Below are 19,872 nucleotides of genomic sequence, written 5' to 3'. Positions count from 1 at the left end.
CAGCGACAGATTTCTTTATTGATGGTCCTATTTGTTCAGTTTTTATCTCTTTTGTACCAGGATTGGCAACTGTTGAAGAAATAGATTATTGTTGAAGTTCACTGCATCCAAGTTGGGTTTTCTGTAACTCTCCTCTTTCCTCGTCAATATTCCGCCTCGGTGTACCAATTATTGCCTTCAATGTGGTCCGCCAAACGTTGTCAACAAGCAACGGTTGCTTTGATTCCTTTTGATGGAGTGGGATTCTTTTGCTCCATATCCTCTTCTTTCTTCTCCACATCTCTTCCTCCCTCGCCATTCCTGGGCCACCCTCTCCTCCTCCTAATATAATAATAATAATAATATACTTTATTCATCCAAAAAAAAAAAAAAAGAAAAAATGGAAATTCGTTTACAGACGTGGCATGCATAAAAATAGAAATGTATGAACATAAAGTTGAGAATCTATGGCGACAATGTAGACATATATATATATATATATATATATATATATATATATATATATATATATATATATATATATATATATATATGCAAATGTACAAACATGTAAAAATATACAACCAAGAACCAATAGCAACACATTATATATTAGTTTAATAAATTGAGATAGGCCATACCTCTGGCCTCTTGTCCGAACTTGTGTGTGTATATTTAAAAGATAGTATTTAATTTAAATCACAGTTGCGCGTTAACAATTCGAACACCATGTGGCAAAAATGAATTAAGGTGTTATTTTTCCTAATTCCAGTTCAGGCCAGTTTTGATTTTACTGTTGATTGATTACAGCCACAAATATATAATAATTTTTTTACATGTCTTTTTTTATGACCTTATCCACACCTGGCTGTACAGTCGTGTTATTCGCCTGCAGTTTGCAAGCTTTTCTCGAACGGTACTCCAGCAGACTAGCTCACATGCTACACTTGCTGACACCGAATGGTTTTGGAAAGCAAACGCTTTGAACGATACCAAGTTAAACGATACCGAGAACTTGCATGAAATAAGGGCGAGAAAATGATCTAAGAAAGGCAGCAATCATAATCTTAATTTGTGTTTTGCTAATACCCCTCTCACAATCCCTCACTCCCCACACACAGACCTAAATGGGAATAAGTTCAGATTCAAACAATATTGTTCAGAATGGATTGGTGTTGACTACCAAATCAGTGCTTAGCAACGAATACAGGCAATATTTTTTTTAAAAGACCCTGGCAAATCACAGCTTGATGACGTCACCGTCCGATTTATCGTTAGCGTTCGCAATCGCAGAGATGTGAACATAAACATTGATCGAATAATTTAACCTGGCCATGAATCAATAATAACCCATGACCTTACATTCCAATTCTGCCACACACATATAAAATACTTTTAAAAATTTCTTAGAAAACTTTCACTTCATGTATCGAGCGATTGATTAAGATGACCACTGACTTATCAAAAAGTATTAGCTAAATAAGTTTGAAGTTAACTCAACTATCGATATAAAGAAATTGTTTTGTGTTTTTTTTTCTTGCTGAAAAGAAAATGATCTTTTGTTATTACACTGAAGAATGTCGTGCCAATAAATCTGTGGCCATCTTTTCCCAACTACTGTCATCCCTCTGGTTCTGGCATTCAAATATAATTATCAATGTCGAAATATTTTCAACCTTTACGTTAATTCACAGCACCCCCCCCCCCCCCATCTATCTATCTATTTGTCTGAATATGTCTGTCCGTCCAACCAACCATCTATCCATCCATCCATCCATCCATCCATCCATCCATCCATCCATCCATCCATCCGTCCGTCGGCCTGTCTGTCTGTTTGTTTGTCTATTTATCTATCTGCTCCAGAGTCCGTCCGTCTGTCTGTCTGACTATCCATCTATCTGTCTTTTTCATTCTCTCTCTTGTTCCTTTCTCTCAATGTCTCTCTCTATCTCTCTCTCACTATCTCTCTCTCTCCCTCTCTCTCTCTCTCTCTCTCTCTCTCTCTCTCTCTCTCTCTCTCACACACACACACATTGCGCGTGCGAATGTGCGCTCGCATTTCTGTCTCTATTTCAGTCCCTCGGTATGATCCATTGCTATATCTCGATTTTCAGTTTTATACTTCTGAATAATTCAATAAAGCATAATTCTAAGGCCACATGTACACCATATTTTCTTTCCAACTTCTTTCAAAATTTGTCTTCAGGTCACTGTTTGTCTTCCAAAATGCTATTGGTTTATCGCGTTTAACGTTACATTTTCCTGGCTTGCCACGACCGCTATTTCAGCATGCAGCAAATACATATCGAAATTTACGTCGTTGATCTTAACTGAAATCTCAATTTTAGTGACAACTCCAGAATTGCCTCGATAGATGGAGTGAGAATGGCGTCACTAAGCTCTTTGTTATGGTTTTTAAATATCCATTTTTATTAGTTCTGTTAATCAGACTATAAACTTTGAAGGTTACACATAGTTTTGTATGTTCTTCTATTATATCAGGCTGGTGGATGTTGTGAGTTTTTATCTAACAGCATTGAATCAATAACTAGCTTGGCCAATGGTTCCTCCTTCAATCGAATGTGATTCCATTCGCGTTCCTCGTGAAATGCATCTATTCCTCGTTCCCCTCCATGTGCCAAAATGGTTTTGACATCGTTTTCGTGCAGGTTTGCTTTTATGGTCTGGAATCCAGACTGTGTTGATGTGTTTTGATAACTGGTTTCTCTTATTTCAGTCCTCAACATCAACATTCAGGGGCTGGAACTTTTTGCAAGTTTTTAAAGACATTGATTTTTCTGGATAGTGTCGAGAATTCAGTCATGGTTACGGTTTTCTCATTGAAGGTAAAATTCTGGCTTGCTCCTAATTTCTACGCGTGCGCGCATTTGAAGTTCAAGTACATTTGGATACTACAAGTAGGGACGAGAATGATTTGAAGAAATGAATAAAATGTACCTGTATAGATTTAACAGGTTTACAAGATTTCTACATTCCTTCTTTTTGTAAACACACATTTGTACATAGAGTCGAGGACTAGGTAAACTGGGATAAATCTTACCATGTAAATTATGACACAGTCACAAAAGCATAAATAAATGGACACTCGTCCTAAACCTTTTTTTTAAAAACGATCTTCTTTTTTGCGATACCTTAGCTTGAATGCCAAATACATATTTAACCAATCCCTACGGCACGAATTGCGATTGAATTATTATGATAATTTTTATCATTATATCACACCTTTTAAAGATTTGACAAAAAGTACCTAGATATTCGGTTGCTTAGGGTCGGACGTCGGTGCATTCTCCGAATGGAAAGATGCCAAAATTCCTGACTGCCATGACGTGAAAACCCCCCGCCTTGTTGACAGTCGTGTTGTCATCCTCCAGTACATCACACTTTTCTACAGTAATGTGACAAAAAGCCTTTATGAAAAATATATTGGGAAAAAAAGAAGAAAACAACAAACATCTCTCTTGTGTATTATTATATTTATTATTTTGAATGTATAATGCAAGCATTTGAGTGTATTCCTTTTTGTTGGATCTTGTGCTTGTATCCAGATGAGACTTATAGGTGATCTCAAACTAAGTACATTGATGGTATACTCTTGGAATCTACATCTGATCCCTATTTGTTCCCAGTTCCCCTTTGTCTTACTTTCTCTTGGGTGGTCTAATTGTAATTCTAGAACTTGTTACTATCCCATTTTTCTTCCTTTTCACTGGCGCTGATATAACCTAAATGTGTTGCAAGCGCCGTAAAACCCTTAAAAAAAAAAAAAACAAAAAAAAAAAAAAACAAAAAAAAAAAACAAACAAACGAACAAAAAACAAATCCGTTAATATTGTATAATGATGAGTATGACCTCTAACTTGAAAATCGTGTGGTACAGATAGATCAGTTGGCAGAGTACACGCTTCTCACTCAAAGAAAACAGGACTGATCCTGGTCGTTTTTTTTTCTTTCCCCATTATCAAATCAGCAGTCATTGGGAGATGGGACTTTGAGATCTGGTAGAATGTACTTAATAAAGTCCAATCAAAAGGGTAGCAAGCTAGCGCTATAGAATACTGGATAAACTCCGGTCCCATGGGCCCTGTGGATGTGAAGGAATTTTAACTTGAAAAAAGTTTCATACCAAGACTACTTGAGAAGGTTTTGGAAGTTTTGACAAACTGAGGGTCATTGTATATCACATAATATTAGGATATTGGTTGAGGTAAACGTGTTCTGATCAAAATGGAATAAATGTGTTATGTCTTAGTACAACACAACTGTTGGTGCCATGAAGAAGGCAGTTGTGTCAGTTGACTACAGAGGGTATCATAATATGACGATACTGGTGTTTCTGTTGAGCGACAGTGGTGTGGTAAAAGTAACACACTAAGGGCCGAAATATGTGTTGTTATTGATGATTAGGATGATAACACATTTGATTGACATGTCAGAAAAAAACACATACAACGCACACAGACACACACTTCATACACATACCTTCACACACACACCGTCATACACAAACATACACACACGCACACAAACACACACAAACATACAAACATAGACACAGGCCTGTCTTTTCTTATGAGATTTCAATCGTCTTTACAGTTTTTCGCGCGAACACTTCAAGTACAACCGACAGTGGTTAAATCAAAACAAGATTTAGATGTTTTGTTGTTTTTTTTTTTCCATGGAAAATGCCAATTGCATCGTTATCAGGAGAGGTGCCACCACCACCACCACCACCATCAACGTCGTCGTCTGAGAGACTTGGACAGAAGAAACTGTTGCAAAAGTTAATGAAACCGCTAAAAATAAGAATAATACATACGGGATGGACGTTTCGTGTAAAACGAAAAAGAAGTCTTGATTGACAACTATTACGATGATGTTCAAAAACAACAAAATGATGCGGAAAGGAGTTAAAGAGAAAAAGCATTTAACGAAAAGAAAATAAAGAAAACAGCAACAACAGCAGAAAACAACCAACTAATATCTTGATCTTTTTTTTTTTTTGGAGCTTCTTTATCCCGCAATATCTACAAAACGTGCTCAAAGCGCATTACAAGCCAACAGTAACACTTTACATGTAGGACAAGACATGACGCTTGTGAGGCGCTCTTACAAATCCTTTTTCGACAAAGACAACGCGATTACCGGCTCGGTACTAATTTCACATCTGAGTGCTTTGAGGGAATCTGAACAAAGTATTTTTCAAGGATTCAAGTTTGCGCTGCCAAGATCGGGACTCGACTAAATGACCTGGCGATCCGAAGGCGAGTGTCATACCACAATACCACAAAGCCGCACAAAAACTAAAACATGGTTCAACAGTCGTGACGTCACTTACCTCGTAATGACGCAAAGTAACTTAGTAACTGGTTCTAAACTATCGGAACAATAGCTTACGCCCTTATGTAATACTTTTCCGACGAGCGGTAAAGTGTATGCAGAGGAGAAAAACATAAATCTGATCATGTTTTGACTTTAATACATTCTGATCACATGAAATAGTTTTAGCCATCATGAAGAATAAAAAGTACCGATTTATTTTTTTGGTTTAGAATCAATCTGCTCGTTGCTGGGCGGACGTGACATCAGACTATTGAATCCTATTAAAAGTGATTTTGAATTACATTTGATGTCGTCTTTCAGTGGCCGACTGTTATATCATAATGCCACATGGCGATATAAATAATAATAATAATAATAATAATAATAATAATAATAATAATAATAATAATAATAATAATAATAATAATAATAATAATAATAATAATAATAATGCTGAAAACTTATATAGCGAGACACCAGACTCTAATCGCTAAGCGATATCACGTTATTGTAAATGTCTGTTGTCCCATTCGGTATTACATGATAGTTTTGTCCCAGACGACAGTTTGGTTTTGCTCAGGCCCTGCTTGGTATCGTTCAAGGAGAAGGCGTTGTTTTTATGTGAGCATGATTTTTTTACGCCCTTTGTCTTCCTTTTTACGGAGGCTTGGAATCAAAGGATGATGCAGGCTATGGTGTCTAAATCTCATATAACTAGCCTTTTGTGTTCTGTATCTTTTCGTTTTACTTCCTTTTCTTTTTTTATGTTTAAAAAGTCGCGGATATAAGCTGAAAGTGTTGCAAGCGTCGTTTAACTTCTAAAATTAAATCAAAATTAAATCCACACACCTGACCGTTTCCACTAAAAAAAAAAAAAAAAAAATAATAACATAATAACAATCGGGCTTCTTTAAAGTGACCCAATCTGGCGCTGTATCAAACACACGTCGGCATATTTTTATCTCAACAGAAAGTGTGGTTTAGTTTCTCCAAAGATATACAAGAAGGATACACCGTCCAAACTTGAAAGAGCATAACTGTTTTAGTATTACCTAACTGTTGTCTGTTTCTCTTTAGTTTTATGTTTCTTTTCTTTTTTTTTTTTTTTTGTCCTTGCTTATGCCTCGGATCTCCGCATCGTTTATATTTTTCTATTCTTTTACTTTTATTCATTTTTTTGTTTGTTTTGTTTTTGTATTAAATCAGCTTCATAAATTTCCAAAGATTTATCTGTCTGGATGGCTGCCTCGCTTAACAGGCTTTCCAATGTGTCTGACAAAAGCTTTATTTCATTTTTTCTGGTGTGTGTGGTATATTTTTAGTGGCACAAGTTCATGTTTTCATACCGTCTTTCTGTCATTGAATTTTAATAAGGCATGAACGCAACACCCTTTGTTGCAGTTAATATAATTTCAAAGCTGTCTTCTATCTCTCTTTTTTTTTCTCTCACGTTCTCTCTCTATCTCTCTCTCTCTCCCTCTTTCTCTCTCTCTCTCTCACATCCACCTCCTCACACTACCTCATCTATTATCTTCTCTTCTACTATCTCTATATATATGCTCTATCTCATCTCTTTCTCCTTCTATCTTCTCTATCCCTCTTCTCTCATTCTCATCTACAATATCACCATCTACCAATAATCAATCAACACATCTTTATATCTATATATCTATCTATCTATCTATGTGATTGTTTCTATCTATCTATCTATCATCTATCATCATTATCTATCAATCTATCTATTATCTATCTATCATCTATCTATAATATATATCTTATCTATTTATATCTAACTACTACCCTATCTATCTATCTATCTATCTATCTATCTATCTATCTATCTATCTATCTATCTATCTATCTATCTATCTTCTATCTATTTATCTATCTATCTATCTATCTATCTATCTATCTATCTATCTATCTATCTATCTATCTATCTATCTATCTATCTATCTATCTATCTATCTATCTATATTACTTTTATCCATCTCTCTCTCTCTCTCTCTCTCTCTCTCTCTCTCTCTCTCTCTCTCGTTCTCCCGTATATGCATCTGTGTGTGTGTGTGTGTGTGTGTGTGTGTGTGTTTGTGTGTATATATATATATTATTATTATATATATATATATATGTGTGTGTGTGTGTGTGTGTGTAATTACCATATTATTGTATTCCAGCTAAAGCGATTTCAGCGTCATTTCTGGTAGTGAATTATATATTTTCGTATCCTTCAAACTCTGTGCTTCCAATTATTTTCCTAATTGTGTGGCGTGTGGATGATACTTTTTGACACTGCCTGCTGTGAAGATTAATTAGGAATCACATTAGAAGTGGTCGGGGAAAATACTTGACAAATGAATTGCATAGAAATAAATAATAGACTCGTACATTCTATCACGTGGTCTTACGTCACATTAGAGATGGTATCTGTGATTTTGTTTATTATAGAAATATAATTTGGTTATTATGTTATGCTGTTTGATGTAAAGAAAGAGAGAATGAAGAGAATGTAAATGGTAAACAAGTCTAAAAAAGCTTTTGTGTTAAAGAGATTGAAGGAAAATATTTTTGGTACACGCATATATAAATACACATATATAATGTACACACACACACACATACACACAATAATAACAGTAGTAAAATGAGAATATAGATGAGAGAGAGAGAGAGAGAGAGAGAGAGAGAGAGAGAGAGAGGAGAGAGAGAGAGAGAGAGAGGAGGAGGGGGGGGGGGGGGGGTCAGTGGCTCTTATTGACAAGAGTATTTCTAACTTGAATCTACTTTTTCTCTAAACACAGAGTCCACTTTCAGTTGTGGTGTTGCTGTTGTTGTTTTTGGTGGTGGTGGTGGTGGGTGGTGGTGGTGATGGTATTGGTGGTGTTGTTGTTGGTGGTGTTGTTGTTGGTGGTGATGTTGCTGCGGTTGTTGTTGTTGTTGTTGTCGTTGTCGTTGTCGTTGTTGTTGTTGTTGTTGTTGGTGGTGGTGGTGGTGGCGGTTGTGCTGGTGGTATAGTTGGTATTGTTTTGTAAAGAACGCTTTCATTTTGTAGATTTATTATTTGTTAGGTGATTTTTTTTTTTTACGTTAATGGTCCAGCGGTTCGGTATCTCATATTTGTCAAAATTAAGTGTGTTGTAAGTGGTCTCTGATAAGTTGGTTTCAATGTTTGTAAACTTCCCATGTTGAAGAAGCGAACACTGAAAACTCCTACTTGACTCTGGTGTGAATGGTTGACTATGTTTACGCAATGACAGGAATGGGGACCAGAAATCGTGATGCCACACTCTCCTTTGTTTCTGTTGAAAACTCATTGGAACTGTGTAACCAGTTCTCTAGTACCCATATGTTGATGTTGATATCATACTTTATTGTTGTTATTGTGCAAGAGCAAAAGAGACACCAAACAGGCTAAATAGGCTAATCTATAAGATTTTATATTGTCTTCTAGGTGAATAAATTTATAGTGTGTTGGTACGACTGATCTGGCGGGCAGAACTGGTGAATATGTTACTTAAACCCACACCATCAATACCAGTCTCTTGTTGTGTCACAGATAAAGAATTTAAAACGGGCTGCAAAAGCATTCAGCCAATCAATTGAATCATTGCGAAAGGGTTTGTGTGTGTGTGTGTGTGTGGGGGGGGGGGGATTGTGTGTGTGTGTGTGTGTGTGTGTCGACATGCATGTGTTCATGTGTACGCATGTGTGTGTGTTTGTTTGTAACCAATAACCACAATAATTGGGGCAATTATCGATGAAAGTTATTAGAACACGATTGATGAAAAGATTTATTTGATTCACTTCACTACATACTGTGTGTTGGCGACAGGGAACATTGATAATAATAGTTCAAGCCACAACCAAGATCATATCACAACAATAACAAAAACACCGACGTGCCACAACATTATGTCATTATAACAAATTATAATAAAGAAGACACAGCAACAAAAACAACAGCAAAATCAACGATTGCGATTCGGTTGAACGATCTTCAGTCTTGAGCTCGATGAGTGTCTGAGATCGTAGCCTTCGTTAACTGATACATGTAGCCCGACACGGCCCTAAATAAATGTACGTCTCAAGACAAGACGATGATTGCCGAAAAAAGTGCTGGGTGGGTGTTCTTGGCCGCCAAACCGTGTCTTTCTGAAGGCTACGCTCAGTTGCGTCAATTCCTCTCGATAACCAGGGTTGGAACTGGCTGTTTCATTGATTCATTGGGTTTGGCAAAACAGAAAGCAATTGCCAATTTTTTGTTGGGTATATTTCCCGAGACAAATTATTTAATTGATGGTATGCGTTTAATTTAAATACACAACATGGTCTGTCCGCCAGACCAACCATACCAACAATTGATGATATGCGTTTAGTTAAAACACTCATAACATCGGCCAGCCGGATATAACGTACCAATACACAAACAATGTTTATATTATGATTAATACAATTTAGTGAGAACTACTCATAAAATGGCTGGCTAAAAACAACAAGGAGCAGAGTGACGTCAATTTCAATCAACCTTACTGTATTAAAAAACTTTGTAACCTCCAACGTTCACAGTCTCTCAGAGAATTTAGTAGGAACTAATCACCTAACTGGCAGTCTAAAAAACAGTGACAAAGACATGAGTAAACGTCATCTTCATTTATTCTATAAACACAATATGATTGCTTTTAATTAATTCACTAAACAGACCGAACCATTTCGCTTTAAATATGATCTTCAGATACCCGCTAAACACTTGGCTAATTTTCAAACTTATTTCAATGATCATCACGCTAATTAAATAAAACCATATTTAATGTAGACTTCATGAGTTGGTGTAATTTCTTCAGTTCAAGTACGTCCGTAATTTAACGTCAGTTGACAGTCCATGGGAATGAAATATAAGTTGCTTTCCAGAGTCCGACCATTCCATTTGCATGAAAGAAGGGGAAAAAAGTATAGAAAAAAAACCCAGACCCCTTGTGTGATAACCGCCAACAGACATTTATTTGCCTAGCGATATCAATGCATTAGTGACGCGGTGACAAAGTCGATTCTAAATGTATCGATATCAACTATTTACTGTTTCTGAATGAATCAATTCATGACTATGTGTAAATGATATAAAATCAAGGTTATTGATAGAATAATCACGATATATCGTTCGTCGTCAAAACTGATTGCATGGACTATAAAAACTTTTCAAACGTCTGATTTCTTTTTTTTTTTTTAAATCAATAAAAGTTAGGAACACATTACCGAGCTTTAAAAAGTTTGATTTTTTTTTCTCCCCGTCTTGCTTCGCTGCATACATCATACATACATACCTTTTCAGCGGATTCCAGTTTTTCAGCTTGTGTTTGCCCAGAACTATCAGAAGATACTGAAGCTAAGTCGTGTTATGTTATGCTATTATATTACGGTATATTTCTTGACAACGCGTCTGGATATAGCTTATTCTATCACTTGTGATGATACATCGGACGGATATGAGATTGTTTTAATCCCAGATCTCGTCATGGACTTCATCAGTTAAAAATTGATGAAACAAGCGGTTCAATTCCGCTGATTTACAGGAAGTAAAGTTTGAGGACGATCGACGTTTGAAATAATATATTTATTTCAAACTCAATAATTCTTTATACGATTTTCTTGGGAAGCCAAACAATCAAAATAAATTGACGATGAAAGGAAATAAGAGCCAGAAAAAATCCAAAATGGGGAAAAAGAAGACAAACAACTCTGATAAAGGAGTAGGTGGTTGCTTCAAGAGATTGGTTAAGTCTTTGCTGGTGAGTAATGTCTATTATATATTCGTATTTTCTTACCTCATTTTCAGCTCTCTCGAGTTCATATGAATGGAAAATCAAACAAATTTGTTCTCAATTTCCAACCATAGTGAACTTGAGAGAGTTGAAAACAGTGGTGTAGACTTTGGTGAGAAAAATTTTTTTAAATGTAAAATAAAATTCCTTTTATTCCCTTTATTCATCCCCAAGGGGAAATGTGTTTTAGGGTCTATTTAAAGGGAGGACTAGAATAACTCCAGGCGTCAACCGCAGTGCAACGCCACAAAGTGAGCTTGGGCTCCGGGTTATACAGCGTATTCAATAATTTTTCCATTTATTTAATAACAATCTTTTTATCCATCTGACAATCTATTCAATACTCTGTCCACCTAACTATCCATATATTGATCCACCTCAACATCAATTAAGCCGCCGATCTATACAGCTGTCTAAATCTACATTTTAACCTTGGTCTATTCAAGCAAGTTTGTTTGTTTATTTGTTTTTTATTTTTTAATTTAATGTTCCGACACACCAATTGACACTATAACGAGCTTTTCAAACTTACTGTAAAGAACTTCAGTGACCCCACTCAGAATGTATCAAACGTTTGATAAACATATGGAAATCTTGGCTTTTGACCTCATCGTCGGAATCGCACCTTTTCAACTCAGCCTTATATACCTATAACGATGATAATTATATATAATATATATAATATATATATATATATATATATATATATATATATATATATTATTTCTCTCTCTCCTCTCTCTCTCTCTCTCTCTCTCTCTCTCTCTCTCTCTCTCTCTTTGTCTCTTTGTCTATCTACCTATCTATCTACCTACCTACCTACCAACCTACCTATCTATCTCTCTATCTATCTATCTATCTATCTATTATTTAAAATATTTACCACAATGTTTGGGGCAGTCTACATCGATGTTTCAGGCTTAATTTGCCATCTTCAGGACTGAGTTGTTTTGTTGTCAACAAAACAACTCAGTCCTGAAGATGGCAAATTAAGCCTGAAACATCGATGTAGACTGCCCCAAACATTGTGGTAAATATTTTAAATAATAATTCGCTCCATTACTACATGTCGAGCACTTTTCGTACCATATTTGTATCAAACACGATTCAATATCTATCTATCTATCTATCTATCTATCTATCTATCTATCTATCTATCTATCTATCTATCTATCTATCTATCTATCTATCTATCTGGGTGGGGTTCCTGACCTCCCATAGTGGGCAGGGAGGTACTTACTGTGTCTTCAATCTTCTTACATCTGTTTTCCAACATGCTTTTTGTCTTTGTCTTGGAATGAGATTACTTGGTTTTGCCCTGGTCCTGGCCGGATGCCCTAGCTGGGAGGGAAACTGTCAAATGTACAGTGAGAGTTTTCGGAGAAGATATTTTTTGTCTTGTCATCTCTCTGTTATGCACTGTTTTGTATTGTTTACATATTATATATGATTTGTAAACATTTGAGTGTATCCCTCTAATTGGGGACCTGTGCTTGTGTCAGGATGAGACTTTTGGTGTCCTCTTGGAATCTACACCTGTTACCTATTTGAACAAATTCTCCTTTGTCTTAACTTTTCTTGGATGCCATAATTGTAATTAGAGAACTTTTGACTATCCCATTTTCTTTCTTTTTACTGGCGTTGATATGACCTTAATGTGTTGCAAGCGCCATAAAACCTTTTAAAGAAAAACAAAAAAACAAACATATCTATAGATCTATCTATCTATCTATCTATCTATCTATCTATCTATCTATCTATCTATCTATCTATCTATCTATCTATCTATCTATCTATCTATCTATCTATCTATCTATCTATCTATCTATCTATCGTTCTATCTATCGTTCTATCTATCTATCTATCTATCTATCTATCTATCTATCTATCTATCTATCTATCTATCTATCTATCTATCTATAATAATAATAATGCTGAAAACTTATATAGCGCTATAACTCCGAGACACCAGACTCTAAGCGCTTAAATTACAAATTACTTTGGCTGAAACATACTCATTCACACACACAAGCACACACACACACACACATACACACACACAACACAACACACAACACAAACCAAACCTATCTTGCTTCTCATACCATCTACTAAAATCGAAACAAATATGTTTTAAGCGAACGTTTAAAAATAGACAAAGATTCTTTTTCACGAATGCTCTGCGGTAAGGCGTTCCAAATAGAGGGTCCGAAATGAGAAAAGGATCTCATTCCAGCATTTTTCCGAATTCGAGGGACAACTAGTTTTGTGGAATCACTGGCCGAACGTAAGGGTCGGGGTTTTGAATATCTTTCAATTAGTTCTGAAAGGTAGGAAGGGGCAGTACCTTCAAGACAACGATACACTAAAACACAAGCTTTGAATTTAATTCTTTTCTCAACAGGCAGCCAATGCAGGTCATGAAGTAGAGGTCCGGCAGAGTCGCACCTACGCTTCATAAATACTAGTCTGGCAGCGCTGTTTTGGACAATCTGAAGACGTTTCAGATTGTATTGCGAAACGCCAAACAACAGAGCATTACAATAATCCAATTTCGATAGTACGAGGGACACTATCTATCTATCTATAAAACTATCTATCTATCTATCCATCCATCTATCTTTCTATCTATCTTATCATACATCCATCCATCCATCCATCCATCTATCTATCTATCTATCTATCTATCTATCTATCTATCTATCTATCTATCTATCTATCTATCTATCTATCTATCTATCTATCTATCTATCTATCTATCTATCTATCTATCTATCTATCTATCTATCTATCTATCTATCTATCTATCTATCTATCTATATATCTACCACTCAACCTATCTATCTATCTATCTATCGACCTATCTATCTATCTATCTATCTATCTATCTATCTATCTATCTATCTATCTATCTATCTATCTATCTATCTATCTATCTATCTATCTATCTATCTATCTATCTATCTATCTATCTATCTATCTACCACTCAACCTATCTATCTATCTATCTATCGACCTATCTATCTATCTATCTATCTATGTATCTATCTATATCTATCTATCTATCTATATCTATCTATCTATCTATCTATCTATCTATCTATCTATCTACCACTCAACCTATCTATCTATCGACCTATCTATCTATCTATCTATCTATCTATCTATCTATCTATCTATCTATCTATCTATCTATCTATCTATCTATCTATCTATCTATCTATCTATCTATATATCTATCTATCTAACTCTATCTTTATTTCCGTCTATATCTATCTATCTATCTATCTATCTATCTATCTATCTATCTATCTATCTATCTATCTATCTATCTATCTATCTATCTATATATATATATCTACCACTCAACCTATCTATCTATCTATCTATCTATCTATCTATCTATCTATCTATCGACCTATCTATCTATCTATCTATCTATCTATCTATCTATCTATCTATCTATCTATCTATCTATCTATCTATCTATCTATCTATCTATCTATCTATCTATCTATCTACCACTCAACCTATCTATCTATCTACCTATCTATCGACCTATTTATCTATCTATCTATCTATCTATCTATCTATCTATCAATCTATCAATCAACCTATCTATTAATTTATCTATCTACTTTCTATCTTTCTATTTTAAATTTCTCATCTATCTATCTATCTCTCAATCCATCTATCTATCTATCTATCTATCTATCTATCTATCTATCTATCTATCTATCTATCTATCTATCTATCTATCTATCTATCTATCTATCTATCTATCTATACCTATCTATATATCTATCTATCTATACCTATCTTTATATCTATCTATCTATCCATCCATCTATCTATCTATCTATATAACCATCCATCCATCCATCTATCTATCTATCTATCTATCTATCTATCTATCTATCTATCTATCTATCTATCTATCTATCTATCTATCTATCTATCTATCTATCTATCTATCTATGTATCTATGTATCTATCTATCTATCTATCTATCTATCTATCTATCTATCTATCTATCTATCTATCCATCCATCCATCCATCCATCCATCTATCTATCTATCTATCTATCTATCTATCTATCTATCTATCTATCTATCTATCTATCTATCTATCTATCTATCTATCTATCTATCTATCTATCTATGTGTCCACCCATCTATCTATCTACCTTTCTCTATTTATATATCTATCTACTTTTGTACCTACCCACAGCACCCTCTAGTCCGTTTCTTTAACGGTCCATTCATCCATACACCCATAACCCATAATACATCCACCGCCACCAACCTATCAATAATTTATACGTGTACGATGCTCAGCCCCCCCCCCCCCCCCCGCCCCATAACCCAGAAAAAAAGACAACCCCCCCCCCTAAAAAAAAAAAAACAAAACCCAACACACCAACAAAAAAAAAAAAACAAAAAAAAACATCAAAGATAAAAAACAAAAAACAAACCCATCCCCTCGCCCAACAAAGCAACCTAAAAAAACAAAAAAACAAAAAAACAAAAAACAAACAAACAAAAAAAAAAAAAAGAAAAAAAAAACAACAACAAAATTAAACAACAAACAAACAAATAGACCCCTTCCCCCAAAACAAAACAAAAAAAGACAAAACAAAATATAACGAAAACAGAAGCGAAAGTCCAGCCAACAAGACAGCATAAAAAACAGGAACCAATTCCTGAGATTTTATCACACTTTCTATATCAGCTAATCAATCATAACGCCCATTTTTGATATTGATTAATTTTGATTGGATAAGAAAAGCGGGTCTCCAGGGGCCCTATCATATAATAAGTTCTAAATAGCTTCTATTACTTAATAATAATAAAACATATTGTATCTGAGTGATAACTAGTCACGACCAAAGAAATCAGGTGTACTAATGCCTCCTATATAGACTTATCTCTTGTCTTTCACGTTCTGGAATTTTGGGCTTGACTGGTTTCGGTATTCAAAATTTACTTCTCAAAAATCCCGTTCACAATTATAAAATCGATAAGCTAATAGTTGAACACCCATCGGATTTTTTTTTCTTTCCCTATTTTGGTATCCGTGTATTAGATAACCGGATAATTTGAAGCCCTTACTTAAATGGCATACTTTAAAAAAAAAAAAATTACACAAAGCAAAATAAATGGTATCCTAACAAAGCACTCAACTTGTACTCATATTGTAGTAACCTCCGTAAACTGGCCTGACAGTCACCAAAAAATTACGTCAGACAAGGTGATGACCAAAAGAAATTAAACAGGGAGTTGTATTCAATAATACAACCAATTAGTAAATAATATATTTATTTATTTTTATTTCATGTATCACTACCGTTAATAAATAACTCTTTCTTTTGGTGATCGTCGCAATTTTATTGTAACGTAATTTTTAGATGAGTGTCAAGCAGACAAATCAGGTTCAACTCACATGACATCAGAATTGATAACATTAAATCAATTATAGTTTCACGTTTAGCCAAATTGTATTCAATTCATTCGTGGCATAAAACAGCGTAAAACAAACTTCGGGTTCTTTTTCCCCCCATCATATTTCTAAGTTTTTGACAGATTTGATGAATGGCTTGATAGTATTTCTGTAAAGATCTCCATCCGATTTTTTTTTCTTCTTTTTTTTTTCAAAATTCAATATGTACTTTGTGTCTATTAAAAGCTAATTTCAAACTAGAATATTATAACGGTAAAAAGTAATGCATACTTTATGCCATATGTAGATAGACCTCGTCACCCAATTTCTGTTTGATGGATCTGGAGAATGATATGATGCGGTATCAAACCGAAATCTGCTCTTCCCCGAGGAGGTCTTCCTTTAGATCTTTTTAGTCTCAATTTTTCCGCATTTATACTTTCACGTCTAGATTATTGGAATTCTTTTTAGTAGGCCCTCCAGCGAATCAAATTTCTAAATTACAAGAGATTGAAACCGTTGCAGCCCGTATTGTTTCTAAAACTACTGTACAAATCAGACACTCACGAATCTTTATTGGTTGCCTGTTGAGGCACGTATTGGTTATAAAAATAGCATGTATTTGCCACCAAATTATCTCTAAGAAAATAACGAAGCGTCATCCTACCTTAAAGACCATCTTAACTTTTATTCACCTTGGCGCAATACTCTTCAACAGTCGTAACGTCACTTCCTTCCTAATGACGCATGGTAACTTAGTAACACTGGCTCTTAACTATCGGAACAATGGCGGACGCCGTATGCATATGAAATATTTCTCCGGCGAGCATAAAAGCGTATCCAGAGGAAATCCCCCCCCCCCCCCCATAAATTTGATCAAAGCATATGAAAAGTTCTAGCCAGCATGAAGAATAAAAAGTACTGATTTTCTTTGTTTAGAACCAAGATGGCCGCCGTTGCCGGGCGGCGTGACATCAGACTACTGAATCCAATTTAGGATCATCCAAGTCAGTGTCATTAAATATAATCCAAAGTGAGGCTATAATCATATGGTGAAAGATCTTTTCAATTTCCAGGGCCTCAATACTGCCGTGATAGGGAAGAAAGACGCATATCGGTATCTAGGTCAAATTGACATTTTCTGGGATTCATATACTTGAAAGGCACATTTTTCTATCTGGGTTTGGTAACTCAATCGTTGAAAATAAAAAAGCTGTTTCATTTTGAAAATATGCGACTTGACCTAATTTGGTTTAAATTCTTTTCGAGGAATGACAGATCGACGCATATTGAATGTGGATATGACAGAAGGTCGCATTTTGTAATATGCGTCTTTTTCTCTTATTCGTCTACCGAATGACATAATTTGTCTTTCACAAAAAGACGCATTTCTGATATGCGACTTTCTGCCAAGACACTCTCCAAAAATTAAGATATATGCGGCCGTTTTTATTACGACTGGTCACGGTGGAAAGAACATATCATTGTTCTCCAATTTTCATCAAATAATCAATCATGAAAGACGTACGAGTAACTTGTTGTTTTGGTGTGAATTCTTCATTTCCTCGGGTGAGTTTTATCTTTTTCCTATTCATGTGATGAAAGATTTTATGTATATAATCATATAATTACTTGTCATATATTAGTGAGGATGTTTAATAATTATTTGCTATTGACGGTTTATCTGTGTTTGTGATATTTAACTTAGACAAATGTTGATTTACATGCTAATAGCACTACTGTTATTGTTATTACATGTACTATATTTATGATTATCATTATGATGACAATTATTAATATTAATGTTATTATTATAGTCATCATCGTTATATCACTATGAAAGTATAAGTTGTAGAATAAGTAGTTGTCGTATTAGTAGTAGCAGTTAAAGCATTTGTATGTACATTAGTGGTAGTAGTAGTAGTAGTAGTAGTAGTAGTAGTAGTAGTAGTAGTAGTAGTAGTAGTAGTAGTAGTAATAGTAGTAATAATAGTAGTAGTAGTAGTAGTAGTAGTAGTAGTGGTAGTAGTAGTAGTAGTAGTAGTAGTAGTAGTAGTAGTAGTAGTAGTAGTAGTAGTAGTAGTAGTAGTAGTAGTAGTAGTAGTAGGAGGAGGAGGAGGAGGAGGAGGAGGAGGAGGAGTAGGAGTAGTAGTAGTAGTAGTAGTAGTAGTAGTAGTAGTAGTAGTAGTAGTAGTAGTAGTAGTAGTAGTAGTAGTAGTAGTAGTAGTAGTAGTAGTAGTAGTAGTAGTAGTAGTAGTAGTAGTAGTAGTAGTAGTAGTAGTAGTAGTAGTAGTAGTAGTAGTAGTAGTAGTATTCTAGTGTATCAAAAGGACGCCCACCCCCATCCATTAATTTTCGGAATTTTTGCGAACCTCCCCTCCCTACTTTTGATCTTATTAAACTTAAAATTCATTCTTAAATAGACAAAATACTGTCCCTGTAATTTGCTGTGGTTGAATTATTCGGTCAAACCTCCTTCTTTGGTGAAAATGAACACCCCCCTCCCCCATCTCCCCCGGCTTTCTGCTAAAGTGCGCACCCCCACCTTTCCATTGAAATTTGTCCAAACTGCGCACCCCCCTTACTTGGGATCAGGACAGTGGGAAAAATTAAAAAAAACAATCGGACCTGAAAACCAACCTAGGACTGTGTCAGACTCGGTACCCTCTGAATCAAAGTGAAAACCTTAACGACTGAGACAATAAGTAGCTATGCATCCAATTAGCCCTCAATAACCTGTTTCAATATTCTTTTGGGAAAGGCAAACAACTGTAACTCAATATCATATCATAACAACGTTACTTTATGATAAAGATTATTTTAATGAATAAGTCCACTCCCGTTCAATTTTTGAATATCCATATTTATATCTCTTTCATCAGATATGATCGAACCCCTAAAAGAACCACCGGTACCTCCACCTCGGCCAACCCAGATTAAATAAATCATGACAATCAGACTCCAGTGATTCAGATATTGACATTCCATTGAAACAGCTAGCTCAGATCAACAGTGAAACCTCTATCAGGAGGAATTACATGATGTATGAGTGTCATAAAAGCAGAGAGGAAAAGATTTAAAGAATCCACGGACAACAAGAAAAACGGAGGAGACGAGTTAGATAGGTTTAACTCAACACGGATCACTGATATGAAAATCTGCAGTAGAAGCACGTAAAATGGCTGTTGAGATAAAAGAAGCAGATGCAAACGCTATGGATTTTGTGTTGAATTTACCATTGAGAAACAAAGTTTAGATAGTGACTCAGAATTTGAAATGTATTTGGAACTTGCTTCT

General features: G+C 35.1%; 1 protein-coding gene across 5 annotated transcripts in view; it reads left to right on the top strand.

Moving 5' to 3' along the window:
• The window catches only part of LOC144977058 (uncharacterized), a 116,189-nt gene that overhangs the window by 53,730 nt on the left and 42,587 nt on the right, over window positions 1-19,872 (top strand). Inside the window, exon 1 of one of the 5 annotated variants that reach the window (XM_078921788.1) lies at window positions 10,657-11,102. The exons of the other annotated variants lie outside the window; for them this stretch is intronic. Coding sequence (XP_078777914.1) covers window positions 10,995-11,102 — 108 coding nt within the window. The 5' untranslated portion in view covers window positions 10,657-10,994. Of the gene's footprint in view, window positions 1-10,656; window positions 11,103-19,872 lie in introns of those variants that run through there. 5 annotated transcript variants of the gene reach the window in all.

Source organism: Berghia stephanieae, chromosome 7 (genome assembly GCF_034508935.2).
Source record: "Berghia stephanieae isolate SIO BIC M18660-M18661 chromosome 7, UCSD_Bste_1.3, whole genome shotgun sequence".
NCBI classification, from domain to species: domain Eukaryota; kingdom Metazoa; phylum Mollusca; class Gastropoda; order Nudibranchia; family Aeolidiidae; genus Berghia; species Berghia stephanieae.
This window is presented reverse-complemented; position numbering and strand designations above follow the sequence as displayed.